We start from the raw sequence: 18,683 nt of genomic DNA on the forward strand, positions 1-18,683 counted from the left end.
ATTTCTATACTTACTGTAGTTATTATCTTATGGTTGTTATCTTGTTTTGTTTTTAGCCCTGAAGAAGGCTAGAAACTCTAGCCGAAACGTCGGCACATTAAAATAAGTTAGTCATACTTATTTGTGTTTCATTGACCGCACCCCCAACCATCTTCTCCTCTTTTATATTTTCAATTATAGTACAAGAGCCGGGAAGAAAAAAAGGCAGTTATCTCACCCCAATTTTTTATTACTTTAATGAAAACTATGTATAATTACTAGTAAACTCATGAGTCTGCTAAATACAGGTAGGGGGAATAAAAAATAGCGGCTGTTTCAAAACCTTAACATTGATTTTTCATTCGGAGCTCTATATCTTAAAAACTACCAACAAGACTAGAAAATCTAAAAGAACATTATTTAAAGAAGAGTAAATTTTCTGAAATATTAGCCCTAAAAGAGCTATTTACGTTCAATAGTTCTCGAGATATAGCTTTTTAAAAAGCAAAATTTCTTAAAAAATCTTCTTAAAGATTAGTAGTTAGTTAATTTATTTTGAGAAATCTATATCTCAGGAACTATGTGACGTACAGATGTCTTTTAGCACTCAAATTAAAGCTAATTTAATGCACTATAAAGTAGTTTATGACCTTTACCATCGTTGGAATAGTAGTTTTCATGGTATTTGCTAAAATAAATTGATTTATAGTTGTTCGAACAATAAATTTGATTTATGAAAAACTTTATTTTAGAAAACATTGGACGGATAGATGTCTGCCAGCGCTCAAATTAAAGCTAGTTAAATTTATGACAAAATAGTTAATTATGTTTATCTTTGTAAGAGTAGTAGTTTTTATGATATTTGACAAAATAACCTGATAAAATGTTAATTTCTAGTTGTTCGTATAAAATGTTGGATTTTTTAAAAAATATATCTCTAGATCCATAAGACGCACATATGTCTGCCAACACTCATAATAAAGGAAATTTAACTTACTATAAAGTAGTTAATCACACTTATCTTCGTAGGGGTAGTAGTTTTTATGATATTCACATATGAATATAATTTTGGCAAATGGAAATTTATAAAAGATAAACATCATAAACTACTTTATAGCTCATTAAACTAGGCCTAATTTGAGTGCTAATTTGTTAAAAATTGAAGAAATACTATGATAATATAGATGCTTATTTCCCAATATGATCAAAATGCTCAGGGCAACACCAATCAATGATTTTCTATAATGCTCACATTATTAATAAATTAATTATTTTCCTTGGTAATCTTTGATTTTTAATATATTTAACTTCTAAATAGTATAAACTAGCTATACTATTTAACTTCTAACCAGTACTAGCTCCCAAGCACAACTCCAAAAAACAATTGGCAGTGTACTCACTTATGATGATAAGAAAACAGTAAACCATTGTAGTTGACTATAACCTGATATCATTCTATTTATACTTACTTGAATTTAGGCCAGGACCTACAACTGATATAATCCAATGAAGATTTTTCCCCCTTGAAGGAGCAGAAGTCAATAGCTGTGATACAATTAATGTCGTAATGTTGTTTAAAACCCTCAATGAGTACCCATTCATAAAACCCTCAATGAGTACCCATTCATAAAACCCTCAATGAGTACCCATTCATAAAACCCTCAATGAGTACCCATTCACCTGCCATGTTGAAGCAGTGCTCGACGATTGTTACTAAAATTAATATAGCTGATCAAACTAATATGTTTTCTATTAAATGGTATTTTTACTTATTTTCAGTATTAAGGAGTTTTTATATAATACTATTTCAGACCTAAATGTGATGGAAAACATGGGGTTTATATAAATCATCCTGGAGAAAGGACTTTATATATACTTTGCGTATCAGGAATCCCTACCGCAATGTACACCTGTCCCCCAGGTTTCGTTGGTACTGGGGACCCATATGTTCCATGTCCCCTTGAATGTACTCCTGAAGGATATTTCCCCAACATTTATGAACCTACACAGTAAGTATATGACAGCACAATGTACTGAAGTATATGGCAGCACAATATACTGGAGTATATGGCAGCACAATATATTGAAGTATCTGGTAGAATAATATATTAAAGTGTATTGTAGTACAATGTATTGAATTATATGGTAGCACAATATATTGAAGTATATGGCACCACTATATATAGAAGTATATGATAGCACAATATATTGAATTATATGGCAGCACAATATATTGAAGTATATGGCAGCACAATATATTGAAGTGTATGGCAGCACAATACACTGAATTATATGACAGCACTATATATTGAAGTATATGATAGCACAATATATTGAATTATATGGCAGCACAATATATTGTATAATTATTTCCCAATATGAGCAAAAAGCTCAAGACTACACCCCTCCTGGGTTAAGATTTTTTGAGGATGCTAAAAAGGAATCTGACTTGCTTTTTATTGTAAAGAAATTTTTTTTTGGCCAACTATATAGGATGTGATTTTTGTTTTTGTGATTTTTAATACAATTAAATTCGATTACTACCATTAACTATTTTTTTTTTGTTATTATCAAATGAAAAAAAATCAATTCGTTTATCATTACCTTATAAAGACATAATAACAGCACAGTATTAAAATAATTTACACCAAAAAAACTAGTAAGTGAGACAAAATATTTTTTTATGGAGAAATAAAGTTAATATTCGCTTTTTGTACCTAAGAAGCCCTAGGATATGAATTTTCAAAAATTGCAATAATTTCAACTCTACATCACTAATGTACACGAAACTCAAAAAGGGGCTTAGGACCCTCTAAACTACACAAAATGAAACAAATTGGTCATTTGTAAACAAAATTAGAACCGGAGATACAAAATAAAATATTTGAGACATTTTCCTTGCATTGAAGTACCTAAATTCAAAAAGATATTTATATGGCTTCATAGAAATGAAATTCAGCTTTCCAAAAGTTAACCTATAGTTATGTTAGATTTGGATACTATTGTAAGAAGTTATGAATTTATATACATGCGTAGATGCGACAGAAAAAAAATATACTCCGAAAGTTTCTAATTTTTGATCTATATGAAAATTTGTGTTTAAAGGTTTCAAAATGCTCTAAAACTGAAATCTTACTTTTTTCCTAAAAAAAACAATTTTTTTAGTCTACTTTACTATAAACCGCTTTTTGTTTTTGTAAGTTTTTACTCACCTAAACCTATTTAATACAATCGATAGCCTTCTGTTCTTATTCTACACAAAAAAACAAATCGATTGGTATACAATAATAATTAAATACATGCCGAGCAAAGGCAGCATATAATATAAAAATTTGTTAATATTATGTAAAATATTTTTCCCTCGGCCCCTAGGGTGCATTCACAAGAACCCTCAAAAAGGTTTCTGATAGTTTTTTACCTGGTAATACCATAAAAAGTTGATTGGTGATCCCACATGTATAGCCCTCCCATCCTCCTTGTATTTTACTCCTTTGGCCTGAAATGCCATCCTTGTATTGATAAGGAAAGGTTCAGATTTAAACATTAAAAACAAAAATTCAATTTGTTTATTTTTAACAAAAGATTTCAAAAAACAATTATTAATGAGAACCATCACCAAAACGCTTTATGGATCAGAAGTCTCTTTAGACTTATCAGCAAAATGTCTCATATACCAGGAGTAACTCTGAGACGTAAAGGTATCTTTAATCAATGGATCATCTGACATCTGCCCTAGCTGATAAGCAGTGATGCCTTCCTTATTAGGAACCAGAGGGTCAGCATTATTTAGAAGTAATGTCACGACTACCTCAGGTTGTTTCAGCATAATAGCTAGGTGAAGGGGCGTGTTTTCATTTCTGTCTCGAGAATGAATGTCTGCACCACAGCGTAATAAAGTTAAGACAGTTTCTTCATTGTTCTTGGACGCAGAAACAGCTAAATGTAATGCTGTATTAAGATTATTTTCGATATTTTTAATATTTATGTCAACTCCATCTGTACATTTCAAACTAATGCCTAAATAGTAACCATTTTTTGCCCATTGATGAATCTTTACTTCTTCTTGTTTCAGTTTCCTTTCAGCATTATACCACCTCAGAAGTCTTGCGTCGAATAAACCCCTAATAGCAAATTCTGATCTGCTGTGGGCCAGTTTTTGTGGGGTCTCGCCGTTATTGTTAACTGCAAAGGGATTAGCTTTGTTGTGTAACAAAATATCAGCTACCCAGTATTTACCATTTATTACTGCAAGGTGAAGTGGAGTGTTTCCCTCTATATCCTTGGCATTCACATTTGCACCGCATCGGATCAGAATCAGAGTTGTCAGTTTTACTCCTATGGATGCAGCAAAGTGAAGAGGTGTGGAACTGTTGCTATTAATGTCTGCAACATTAACATCCATTCCTTCAATACACAGTTTTGCCACTTTTCCTCCAATAATTTTAGTTCCTTTTGAAGCATTAAAGAGTTCCATCTCCTTATCCTTAAGATCTCTACGTACCCTGGAAAAATATTTTAAAATTAAAATATACCATATCGATTGTTAGAAATTATCATTATAATACGTGTCACCAATTATAGAAAATTGGAAAGAATTACAAATTTATCAATGAGAATAATCAACAATTACCCCCGCTACACAAAAATGACAACCATACTCCAAGATTTGCACCTCTCCTCACTACAATGAATTATTTTAACTCAAATTGCTCCCCATTTCAGTAAAACATTTCCGAATTCCCACTAATAAAAGAAATTGGCTACAACAAATCCTCTCTTTAACACTATGTTCTCAAGTGAACAAAACATGTTTTGCTAAGCAGATATAGTTAATGTACATACTTCAACTTAGTTAACAAAGACAAAACAAAGTATATATGATTGAAAGCCGAAAAATCCACCCTAACATCATGCTCTGCGTGGATGGCAAATCGTTTCACATACTTTCTAAAGTTTCAAATACTTTGGCTCTACAATAACAACAATAAATGGTCGATGGACTGAGGTAGACCAGTTTATGCACGAACAGAGCTTCTTCTCTCTGTCAAGAATATTGAAATCCTGAAAAATCTCTAAAAACCTGAATCGAAGTGTGTTCAACGCCATGATAAAGACAGCTCTGATATATGCCAGTGATACCTGGGCTCTAACAGGTACCCTAGAAAGCAGAATCGGTTTGAACTGAAAGTCCTCCATACAATTATAGGAGCGATCTAAGATCGAGAGATATTGTAATTAAAATTTGAATTATAAGTAGTAATACTGATTGATTGTGAAGATGGATATGCATAATAATGTGAAATATTAATTATATTATAGTAAATATAATTAGTAAAATTTGTTATTATTATTATTTTAGAAATAATTACAGCTACTATTATACTATAATACAAGAGCTATGCCATCTCTGAGATCTCTTTTATTGGTATTAAGTAATTGTTTTAATAATCTTTAGTGTGATAATTAGTTTTATTTTACTCAACCTATCAATAAAGACATCAACTAATAATTTATTTTCTAAACTATTTTAGTTTTTCACATATCTGGTGGATTTTATCTGAGAGATGTGGTTAATTTGTTTTGTTAATTGTTCTGTTACATGACTAGTTTTGCTACATTTACTTACTGTATTCAATCGCTAGTTTTCTTACATTATTTATTGTTTATTTTTCTAAATATTCTGGAGCGACTAGAGAGCATCTTATCTTTTTATGTCATTAATAATTAATTTAACTATAGTAATTACGCCTTTTGGAAAATATATGTCAAGGAATAGTAAAATCCAACTAATATATGAAATTTATTTTGTGTGAATAAATTTATTAATTTTAAAGGTAAAATATTTTCACCAATTAAATGATGAAACAAAATATTCTACGTTTTGGCTAAAATTTCATCGCCAGAAAAAAAAATTAACTATAAAATATAAATATAAATATAAAATTATAATAAATAATATTGGCAGGCCAGAATATTAAATAGTGGATTTTGATTTAGAGGGCTGTAGAATAATGGTTATAAGCAAGGGTGCCATATTCCTACTCTCCTAAGAAAAAATGATGTTGAGGCGTAGGATTAAGCCATGCCCCTTAAAGGCAAGTTTACATTGAAGTTAATAGGGAATTCGCACCTTAATGTAATTTCTGTAAAACCATTTATTTAACAGCAAATGTGAAGAAAATAAGAGGAGTAGCAAATTTTATTTCCAATAATTTAATATATCTATAATGAAAGTCCACTAAGCCGTTTGTCATTTAGCCTAAGCCACTAAGCCACTAAGAAATTTGTGCTTCTTTTTAAAGAAAACATTAAAATATAAAGTTTAATACAAACAAATAATTATTTTTGATATAATAGAGATAGCTGTTTATTAAAAAAATAAACTAACATATAAAAACAGCATATATTATTTTTTAGAGTATTTAATGTTTACAACAAAAAAGTAACTGAGAATGAATAGTAATTCAATGAATCAATATCAACAACAAAATGTGAGTACGCTTTGAGTAACTCTCAATCTTTTTTTTTTTAAATTCTCCTGCCTTGACATTTCTGGGGTATTTATGTGTTACAGCAACTTTCAACTGTCAAATATGGAGTACTGGTGACATGCCTACAAAAGGAATAGACCCTGCTTTGTGACGTCATTCAGCCTGGAAGTGTACATCTTCCAATAAATATACTCCTTTCTCCAAGGTTATAAGCTCCCATAATCACAGCCATCTTAATAAACCTTTTATAATTTCCTCTACCATTGAAGTTTGAATCTATGGGTGTGAACTATTATGTGTATTTGAACTTTTTGTCCTTGAAGATGGCATTTAAACCAAAACATTGAAGATTTGGTTTTATTTAAATTGGTGAAATAATTTTGCCTTTAAAATTAAAAAATCCAGTAAAGATATCGCAAGAGGTACAAGATTGAAATAATTAATTAAATTTCTTAAATAATTGTCCATAGATTAGTTAAAATATATTACATAAATAGGATATTCATAACTGTTGTGAGTCACTATATTTTATAGTGATTCGAAAGGCCATGTTTCTTTAATGTTTCTTGAATATAAATTCATCGATTTATTTACTATTTTTTGACAAGGTGTTATAAATGAGGAGTTCCAGATCAAAATAAATTTTGTCTATTTTCTGACAAAATTCACTTTAACCCAAAAATAATTCATTTTGACTTGAATGATATTTATTTTGCAGTGAACAACAAACTACAAAGATTTCAACTCGATAACAAGAAGAAATATGGTCAAAAACATTTTAAAATTAGATTTATTGCCAAACATAATTTACAATTTCAGGGCAAATTGAATTTTGTCAGGAAATCGATAAACTGCATTTTGATCTGAACTTCCTCAAGTAAGCTCACTAGCTTTCATATAACTCAAAACATGAACTTAAATTCTGTTAGTAATGATCGAAGAGACCAGAATAAAATAAAAAACTTCACTAACAATTGTTTCTGAGTTGTTGCCTCTGAAGTGGTTGAAGGAGTTGGTTTTGTTCCACTTCTAAGTCTTGCAGTTTCTCTGGAAGTTGCCTCTGTAGTTGTTGTAGTGAAGAAAGGGGCTTTGGACTCAGATGTGGAGCTAGGGGCGTGTAAAGGCTCAGTACAGATTGTTAACTCACCTTGGATAGCACTTAGACCAGATGGATACCTAGGAAAGTAAAATTTATTTTTATTTATTCATTAATATTAACAAATAAATTTACATAATAATACATCTAGTAAATTTGATAAAAGTAACTACCCATTAGTAAAACTCTAATAATATTTCAACATTAGAAGGTTAAGAAGCCATCTTCTTTTCAGGCGCCTCGGAGGATTATCAGAAATGGAAGAGGAATCTAGGTTAGAAACTAGTGGGTTTGGGTGATCAGAGAGCTTATAATAGAAGGATTAGAATCTGATTCGGTCTAGATTGGTTACATATTGAACATTAAGGTCTTTATGGATGATTTTATTTGTGACAAAGTAAGGAGCATTGGGGATTTTACAAAGGATTTTGGAAAGTAAGGATTACTTTAAGATATGAGAGAAATTCGAATGTTTAGTAGAGCTCCAAAGCTCAACTCCATATGTCCAGATAGGCCTTATTATAATCATGTAGATCAGTCTTTTGTAATGAATTGGAAGTTTAGACCGTTTGCCAAGTAAGTGTTGTAATAGTCGGAATTGACATGCAGTTTCCTGTATTTTCAGTTTTGTGTGAGAATTCCAAGTTAGTCATTTATCCAGATGCAGTCCAAAGTAGCAGATTCGTTCGACAGGAGTAAGAGCAACATTATTAAAGGATATTGTAGGATAGTTGGTACAAAGGGTAAAGGTGATATGATGGGATTTGTTAGAATTTATTTTAATCCTCCAATTTCTACACTATTATTCAAGGGTTGTGATATGGAATTGCAGAGTTTGGGATACAATTAAAGGATTATTATTAACTACGAGTAAATATTTATTTTTAAAAAATAAATAAATAAAAATTTTATTGAAATATATATGTTGGGGTGAGCAATGTTATAAAACAAAAACATGAATCTCAGATTACAAATAACACTGGTCAATTGAGCGATTCACAATAATCTTAAATAAAGTAAAATAAATTAATAAAATGTTTATTGGAAGTAAACAAAAGAAAGGAAAAAGTAAAATTTAAATTTAACCATTAAAAGAATAATTTAGCAGATTAATAAGAATAATCTGCAACCCTGACCATCTCTTACCTTCCACATGTGTTTTGTATTGTAGGAAGATTTTTACTCTTAATGCCACCCTTCTTTAGTAACTCAATAATATCAGTATTATTCATCTCATAGGCCAAATCTGATGCTGATCTGTTCAAATTATCAATGATTTCAAACGAATCATTGTAGTTTAAAAGCCTATGTACAATTTCAAAATTCCCTTTCCATACGGCAATATGAAGGGCTGTTGCCTGATCTGCATTTTGAGCCTTTACATCACACCCTTCAGAAAGTAATAAACTGCAGGCATTAGCACTGCCTCCTGTAGCACAATAGTGCAATGCGGTATTATTATTATTATCAACAGCATTGATATCAGCACCTGCTTTGATAAGAATATTCATTATATCAGTGTAACCTCTTTCAGCTGCTATCTGAAGGGCTGTTAAGCCTTCTTTATTAGTTTCATTCACATTACTTTTATCAATGATTGTATTAACTAGTTCCAAACAACCCATCTTGACAACTTCATGAAGGCTCCTTCTTCCATCAAAATGTTCACATTCTGGATTAATCGTAGTGATACTTGCTTCTGTATCTGTTTCACTACATGGTGTACAATTGCAGAATGAGTCCTGAAAATATTTAATTTTGATATATCAATCATTCATGATTCAATTTTAATATAGTTTACATAATAAGACTGGCACTAGCATGCATTACGTATTACCATATTAATTTTAAGCAAAAATGTTTTGAAAAATCTAATAACATTCATCACCTTTGATCAAACCTTCCCTGGAAAAACCATATCTTCGATATCTCCCATCAAACCTGCTATATATTGAATATTACAATATTATAAACATTTTCAAATAGGTTTAGCATCTGGGCAGGTTTCTGAACCCTGGGAAAGAGTGATTCATGAGAAAAACTACTGATATCTGTCAACGCACAGGAACTTACTGGCGAGCAAGCTCCAGGATAAGGATAAGTCAATTATGTATAGGTTATTCAAAAAACCTATCGGCAGTCTTCATGGGCAGAGCCACAAAGGATAATCAGAGGGAAGAAAGAGAGTGGTGATGCTCACTCTGACAAAAAGGGGAATAGCCTGAGGGATGTACAAGGAGGTTGAAGAGTGGAGACACTTTGAGCTGAGAAGTGAAATAGGACACTTCAATCATAGGAAGAATGTGCTGTATAACATATATACAACAAGTAAATTTGCTGTAAGTAACATAGTGACATGATACAAACATGTAGAGAATCTACCCATTGATAGAACTCCAATAACATTTCTAGAGGAGATTATCTCGAGGCCATCTTCTTTTCAGACACCTAGGAGGATTATTAGGTAATGAAGGAGAAGCCAGGATAAATAAAATGTAAATGAATATTTTGTTCCCTTGAGTAGCTTAGAAGATTATATTATCCAATACCATTCCCTGATATATCATGCATTTCAGTGGCAATAATATTTTATAAATATGTCTCATTTGTAACTGGAAAATGTGCTATGCCTTTGGAAAATTAATACAATAATAATAGTTTTAAGGAAGCAATCAATTTTAATTAAATTAAATATTTTTGATAATTGCCTTCAGTAACTATCCTGGTATCCCAGACACAACAAGTAGGAAACAATGCAAACCTTCTCCATATTAAAGCGATTAAATTACCTCTGCCACCTATTTTACAATTAAAACTCATACTCTTAGTTACTTCCTTAATATTTTCCCACTTTGACGATAGTTATACAGTATATGGGGGTGACACTGGAGATCTAGAGGCAAAACTAAAATGATTTTTCTAAATTTCCACATACGATTCATCTTCAGAATCTCCATTGACACCTCTATCCGCCCAATTGTATGAGGAGTTAAAGTGACTTTTCTAACCATCATAAGTATTTCTTGGCATTAATTTTTCCTACCATCATAAGTATTTCTTGGCATTTATTTTTCTTACCATCCTATGTATTTCTTGGCATTCATTTTTCCTACCATCATAACTGGATAACCATTACTGAATTGCATTTGTTTCTATTTATTAAGATGAGGCCAAACTGGGCTGCCTGGTGGCTCGAAAAAACAAAAATTAATTTTATGTTTCGCATTTTATTTATTTCTACCTTTCCCTGCTTTGTAAGCAATACAGATGTGCAGCAGTAGGTCAATGTTACACATGTAGCATCGAGCTACTGCTAATAAATTGATTTATAAATACAATTTATGCTTGAAGGTTCAGTCATCTGCGCCTCTCATTCATCTACTGGCCTTCCAGGGGCTGATCTTCTTCTTTGACAAAGATTGAAGTGGGCTGGCCCAACAATTGTTTTCCACCTGTATACAAATTCTTTGTAACAGGAGTAGTTTTCTTCGGTTACTAATTGAGAGAAATCTTCCTCTGTTAGGGCATAGAGTCCAATTTCTCTCAGAAATTTGGCCTGTAGTGCATCAAAGGCGGTACAGTCCATGATGATGTGCTCAGTAGTCTCCAGAACATCACAACTTGGGCATAGGGGGTCGATATACATCCCATGGCCATGAGGCTTGGCTGGAAATCCCCCATGTTCTGTTAGGAATCGAGAGAGCTAGTAGTCTGGGGGGACCCTCTTTCCTTCCATCCGTGACCAAAGGGTGAGGAAATATTTCCCTAAGGTAATACAGGCCTTTTTGGGCTTGCCACCCAACGCCGGTTCCACTCTTCTGTGGTGTCCTCCCGGAGAATGGCTTTCTATTCGATTGGGCTCTCATCAATCTGCGATTTTTATGTAACTAGGTTTCAGCTGTTTTTTTATTATATTGTAATATCCTCTTTTTTAATAAATAGTTGATATTTATAGATAAATGATTTTAGTTATGTTTTCATTTTATGTATATCGTTTCAGTATTGTTTATTTGTTATTTTAAATCAAAAAGCAAGCTAACCAGTTTTCATTGTCTAAAATAAATAAACTGTTCAAAATAAGAAAGATGACGGTGCGTGCGCGTTCTTCACGGTGTTTGTTGAATTGTTGGTGTTGAGATAGATTGAAATTTTTCAACTTTTGTTGTTTCTATACAATAATTATAGAAAAAAATAATCAAAGAAGAAATAGAGGAATATAACAATTATCAATAAACTATTTACATCGTAAATCATAGCAAATAAAGCAGAGCGATTGTACTACAATCGATTATTTTTGGATCGACCAGTGAACATTGAAGATAAAAGAGAGGAAACAGGCACTCTTGATTTTGCTGGCTTGGGGAGAAGACGTCAGTTCCTCTAGAAGCGGGAAGTACTGGACGCCGTTGTTTGGAGTTTTGGATATAGCATCTTAGACAAGAAGATATCAACAATTATCAATCATTAGGGGAAGATGTGTAATTGTTTAGTTTTGTTTCTAACTGGAATTTATTATATTTGTAAAATAGCTATTAATTAAGTTTAAGTGTTATTAGTAGTATAGTGTCGTCTGTTTCTGAATGCCTGGAAACCCCCCCTGAGGAAAGAGTCATTACAGAAACATAATTTTTCCTTCTTCCATTTTTACACTAAGGATTTAACTTACTATTTTTGTATTATTATTCTAAAGAGACATTTCCCAGATCAAATAAAGACTTTACTATTTTTATTATAATGAGAACTTGTTATATTTCCATTGAAAGAATTTTAGAAAGCTATTTTTTTTTTCTGATCTTCGCTCTTTTAGTAAACAATCCATCAATGTTGATTATTGATTAGAAGCTTATAGGCAGCATTTGGAGGTACTACCACCAAGCTTTCTGGTTCACTAATCATTTTTTTTATGATTATTATAATTTTTTGTTGTGCCAATATTTTTTGTGAGGAGTTGTTAATACTTTAATACATATAAAATTATGTGATATATCCTATACTTACGCTAAGATGTCTTAACTGTGGACAGATGCTTTCCTGAAAATAAAATACAGATATTATAAAAATTTATTATATTTTTGGAAATGTTTTGAATTTCATGACTACTTTAGGGCTAAGTAAAAACTAGATAACAACCCTAACAGAATCTTAAAAAAAATATTTTATCTTGTATCTTGTTTGTACATAATCCTGATGAAGGCGTGAAATTCAGGCTACAGTGTTGGTACAAAGGAAATAAGCTTTACTTATAGCCCAAGAAAAATTCTTTGGTTTACACATGCAAGGACGAGACATGATACTACATTCTGCTTTTATGGCTTAGGATGAAACCCACATACTAGACTTAAAAGACAAGAACTTAAATAACAATTTGGAAAACTGACTGCTTAATAGAAAATCTCAGCTTTCAGTAGACTATAAATATTCATACAATATACCTTTATGTATCATTTTAATATTGTTCATTTGTTTTGTTGAACCAAAAAGCAAGTTAACCAATTTTCATTGTCTATAATAAATTTGTGATTCAAAATAAAACCAAGATGGCGGTACGTATCCTTCAAAAAGTCCATGGAATCAAGGCCATTTTGAGCAGATTCAAATATCATAAAAACTATTTTAACTCTTCACATCATAATTGAAAATACAGTAAATTTAAGAAAAAATAGAAGTCAAGAAATAGTGCTAAAGAATAATATTCAGAAAGTAAATCATTTGCAAAATCCCTAACTGTTGTGCGACAATCGATGTTTACATGGAACATCGAGACAGGTTTTGGTTTTTGGCAGGCATTCGTTGTTTAGGCATGATTGGGAAATGATGTTTCCAGGATGAGGATGTCCTCATCAATTTCTGTCCAGCAAGGGTGGACATCTTGAAAAAGGAAGACAACCAAGAGTCACCCAAAAAGAATAAGGAACTCTTGGTTTGGATTGCCTGTTGAGAGGACGTCCGTCGGCTGGAAGCGGGAAGGATTGAAAGCCATTGTTGTGAGAGAGACATAGCCTTTTGGAAGGACTGGAAGCAATTTTTGACGGTAGAACATAGCATTATAGAAAAGAAGATATCAAGAATCATCAAAAGAAGATTGTGAAATTGGTTAGTTTTGTTCTAACTAAATTTAAATACATGTGTAAAAGATATATTAATTTAATTAAGTGATAATAGTAAAAGTGTCTGTTTCTGATTGCCTAGAAACCCGCCCTGAGATCAATGAAACACAAATAAGTTAGTCATACTTATTTGTGTTTCATTGACCGCACCCCCAACCATCTTTTCCTCATTTACAATATATATAATATAATTTTATAAATGTTTTGGTTGAAGTCAAGTAACAAATTCCTCTATCTTTATATGAAAAGCAGAACAAAAATGATTTATGATCAATTTTCCAAGAGGCCTTGTCCCCACATGGGAAATAGCTTCACATAAATAAGTAAAGAATTTTAAATATATATTTTACAAAAAATATATATCTAATTACCGCTTTGTTTGTTATATCTTTATCTTCAATTTCTGCACTCTCCTCTTCTTCACTTTCTGCTTTTCTTTTATATTCTGTCTGTAAAAAAAAGTCAGAGTGGTTAATATTATGTGAATTATTACAAATCAGGCCTAAAATTATATAAAAGATGTCTCCATTATTTACCTTCATAATAAAAAAAATGACTATTCAAAATATAGCACATCTAAATTTATAATATGTTAATAATAAGGGCTCAGGGAATCTTTGCTTCTGCCGATACCATCAATTAATATCTACATGCACCTTTCAAGTGACTCCAGTCCAAGCCCAAATTCACAGGATGGTCTTGAAATGATCCTTCCACCTACGCTTCCAATCTACCTCTCAAATATTTACCATGGAACCATGGGCACAAGGAAATAATAAATTAAAGAAAATAATGAACTTATTTGATAGATGATTTCTTGATAATGCTATACATTGTTGAGTTAACGTCTTCACGGATCACAAGATCACAACCACACCTTCGAAGGGACAAGATGAATATATGTTAATTCTTCGGTAAACAATGGTAAGATTCAATGAGCGCAATTATTCGACATATACTTACCTATAAAAATAATAGGGGATCAAACAAAAAAGAAGCTTTTTTAAATTCCATACTCCTTATTATAACTTACAGTTTGCCATTTTAATAATTTCAGAATGTTAGTTGAGAAGAGTTGGTTAATATTTTTGCTAGCATTCCCAGAAGACTGATGCTCTCATAGCAAACCTCTTTATCACCTCTTATACTTTTGTATTTATTGTGTGTATTGCATATATTGTAATAATAAAAAAATATTTAAAATAAAATATAAAGAATTTTAATCGTTTTTTAACTTGTTTCAAATATACAAGAGATAGCTTGGGTTCAAAAAAACTCCTAAAAACTTCAATATTTAACAGATAATATAATTTTATTACATAAGAGACTTTTCTCAGGGTGGGTTACCTGGCAATCAGAACAGATGACACTGTACTACTAATAAGACTAACTTAATTTCTAGACATTTTACAAACACAATAAATTCTACTTAGAAACAAGACTAACCAATTACACAGCTTCCCCTGATAATCGTTGATCTCTTCTTCACGATGATGCTATATCCAAACTCCCAACAATGGCTTTTTTTTCTTTCCCCTCTCTAGCTGAACGGACGTCTTCTCACCAAGCTCGCAAAATCAAGAGTCACTGTTTCCTCTCCTCCATCTTCAACTTTCACTGGTCGATCCAATAAATAATCGATTGTAGTACAATCGCTCTGCTTTATTTGCTATAATTTGCGATGTAATTAGTTTATTGATAATTTTCACTTTCTTCCATTTCTTCTTTGAATATTCCTTTTCCATAATTACTGTATAGTAACAACAAAAGTTGAAACATTTCAATCCATATTATCAAACAAACAACCCAACGAACACTTCGGAAGGACGCGCACCGCCATCTATCTCGTTTTGAAAAGCGTCTTTATTTTAGATAATGAAAACTGGTTAGCTTGCTTTTTGATTTAAAATAACAAATAAACAATATACATAAATAAAAACATAATTAAAATAATTTATCTATAAATATCAACTATTTATTAAAAAAGAGGATATTACAATATTTATGTACAATAATTAGATTTATGTATAATTAATACAATATAATTTATTGTGATTATAGCTAATAAAATATTAAAAAGTAATGATTGAATTTTATGAAGTAGCAATAAAATGGTGGGGGTATTTCTTGAAATGAGGAATTATATCTTTCTTTTAGCCAATGTTTCCGAATGCTATATATATTATGTGTAATGGGCTGAGGTCTGAACCCTCCCAGACGAAATCCTCTCTACGCCCATGCTAATACAAGCCAAATATTACCCATGAGCAAAAAAGTGATTTAGAGCTGGCTATGTAATAATTGATAATAAGTGAACTGTATTGAAATTTGAAAGATGCATTAATGGACTGTATGGATAGATTTGAATAAAGGTACAGACTTCACTTTACATTATATTTATAACGGAAATTTAACAAAAATAATAAATGTAAATTCATGAAATAAAATTACGATATTTTCATACTCAACATTGATATTTTAAAACATCAATGTTTTTTATAGTCGATGTCACATCTGTAGTTCCAGCAACCACGGATAGTCAGAAGTGGTTATTGGAACAAACTTTTAATTTATCTTTATCCCGTTGTCAGCGTGAAGGTAGGAATTCCTTATCTCACTACATTGTTGATAGGAATCTGTTTATACAGTAATTTTTTTTGTTTTTATCAAGTTACTTTTGAAAAAAAAATGAATAATTGAGAAAACGTAAAACATTGATGTTAAAAAAACATCGGCTTCAAAACATCAATGTGGATGTTGCATCCTTAATGGAGGAAGAGTGAACATGTTCTGAAAACAGGACATCAAGAATCATCAATTAAAGAAGATTATATAATTGGTTAGTTTTTCTACGTAGCATTTAAGTAGATTTTCAAAAGTAGCCATTAATTCATTTAAGTGTCATTGTGTTCTGATTGTCTAAAGAACCTACCCTGGGATAGAATCAATAATGTTTAATGATTTAAAATAAAATTCTCATATCTAGTTACTGGTACTGATATTTGGTGGGGGGAACAAGTCCAGCAAGTGGGCCTAATGGCCCTTTTTGCCAACCCCTGATGGCTACCTAAATTTCCACCGTGTACTAACCAAGGTGGGAGTATCAAGATTCATTCCTCAGCACAGCCGAAAAATGTATGTTAACTGCCCCAGGTAGGAATCAAACCCACAACATTGCGAACCAAGCGCACTAGGACCTGCGCCCTAACCCGCACGACCATCACGTCCCTCTCATATCTAGTTAATATTTAATTTATTCAATTAAATCCTATTATCATCAAAGTTTAATTTCAGATCTGAGAATAAGAAAAAACAGTTAAAATTTCTTATAATTATATCAATAAATCTTGAATGTTACAATATATATGAGGAGAAGTTGATTGGGGATGCAGTCTGTGAGGTGTTCTCAACTTACCACACCCCCAATCTACTTCTCTTCATATATATATCAAAGGTCAAATATATAGTCATCATTAATTTTATTTTCATCTTCAAATTCAAACTCCTCATATAAAATAAAATTACACTAGATATAAAAGAAAGAAATTTAATTTGGCCAAAATAAATTTTCTGTTTGTTCTAACAATTGTATGAATTTTTCTGTTTAAATAAATAAAATCTGATTGATGAATCAATATTATCAGTTTCATGATGACCAGATGCTGGACTTACTTAACTGGTGATTTCTTATTGCTTCAGTTTTTATCAGAATTTATTTCAAGTTCTAAGATTTTGAAATTATTAAGAAATCATATTGTATTGCTTTAAAATTAGATTTTAGTCATCTATTAAATTTTAAGTTAGTAAGTGTTCACACATAGTGTAATATAGTTATTTCACAAACTTACTAGTAATTAATAAGAAGATTTAAAATTATCGGACTTATCAAAGTGTATCTTTCAAACGTGAGTCAAGGTTAAATAGTTTCTTTGTAACTAACAGACATTCCAGAAACTAAATCTCATGTACTTATTATTTAATTATATTCTAAAATTCTTAACTAAAATGATTTTCTCTAAGGAACACTCAATTTAAATCATCAGGTAAATAATTTCTAACTTAAAATACTATAAAAATAAAATACCTTCGTATATGCCAAGCCTTTGAGTTCTACATCCTGGTTACTTCGAACATTAATGTTTCTTTTATGTTCTGCCTGTAAGAGAATGTCAGATTGATTAATAACAAGAGGGTTTACTATAATTTAATAAAAAAAATATATATAAAAAAAAGATCTATCCGATTTTGTTATCGATGAGGTGTAGGTAGTTGACCGTAGATTAATAAGTGGAGATGGTCGGGAGAGGAGGGGTGCGGTCAGCAAAAAAACACAAGATTCTAAGTTTAGCCAGAAACTGCCAAAAGCTCCCTGATGAAGACCTGAAACTCAGGTCGAAACATCGGCACAAATAAATAATTTTTTTTGTTTGTTTTTTTGCTGACCACACCCCTCCCTCGACCATCTTCTCTACTTTTTGATTGGTATATTTAAAAAATATCTACTTTAAGTTGAAATTAATCCTCTCAGATTCCAGAAGATATTTCTAATTAGTGCACTATGGCAATACTTTCTGTGCTAATTTTCCAAATGAGCCTTTCAGTTCATAAATTAACAAACTATAATTTGAACAAAGGGAATCAATGGTAATGAGGAAGATGACCAGGTAGAAATGGGGCTGAGCATCCTTCTATGGGGCCAGAACCATTCTTAGGCATCTCTGAAAGGCTGCTAGGTCTATATAGATATGAACTCCGATTGCTAATAGCAGTTCTTACAGGTTCTTGTAGACTTAAAAGACATCTTAAATTTGTGGAGTACAGGCTTTTGATCGAGTCTGGCACCCAGGACTGCTATACAAGATCCGTAAATTCCTACCCCCTACATACTTCCTCATTATCCGTTCTTATCTCTCCGACAGATTATTTCAAGTAAATAACAACGGCGCTTATTCATCCCTATTCCATCAGTCTGCTGGTGTACCTCAGGGTAGTATCCTTGGTCCTATCCTA

The 18,683-nt window shown here is 31.5% G+C and overlaps 1 protein-coding gene across 2 annotated transcripts in view; it reads right to left on the bottom strand.

Annotated features, from left to right (window-relative positions):
* Positions 1-3,527: 3,527 nt before the first annotated feature.
* LOC106678913 (myb-like protein X) overlaps positions 3,528-18,683 on the bottom strand; it is a 111,917-nt gene continuing 96,761 nt past the window's right edge. Inside the window, exons 31-36 of one of the 2 annotated variants that reach the window (XM_067049880.1) lie at positions 17,758-17,829; positions 14,045-14,122; positions 12,565-12,597; positions 8,713-9,308; positions 7,443-7,646; positions 3,528-4,481 (exon numbers count right to left, since the gene is read on the bottom strand). In XM_067049880.1, the coding sequence (XP_066905981.1) occupies positions 3,605-4,481; positions 7,443-7,646; positions 8,713-9,308; positions 12,565-12,597; positions 14,045-14,122; positions 17,758-17,829 (1,860 nt within the window). In that variant the 3' untranslated portion in view covers positions 3,528-3,604. Of the gene's footprint in view, positions 4,482-7,442; positions 7,647-8,712; positions 9,309-12,564; positions 12,598-14,044; positions 14,123-17,757; positions 17,830-18,683 lie in introns of those variants that run through there. The other variant, XM_067049881.1, reaches the window with a different exon arrangement.

Source organism: Halyomorpha halys, unplaced genomic scaffold, assembly GCF_000696795.3.
Source record: "Halyomorpha halys isolate HHAL.00 unplaced genomic scaffold, Hhal_1.1 Scaffold11.1, whole genome shotgun sequence".
Taxonomy (NCBI): Eukaryota; Metazoa; Arthropoda; class Insecta; order Hemiptera; family Pentatomidae; genus Halyomorpha; species Halyomorpha halys.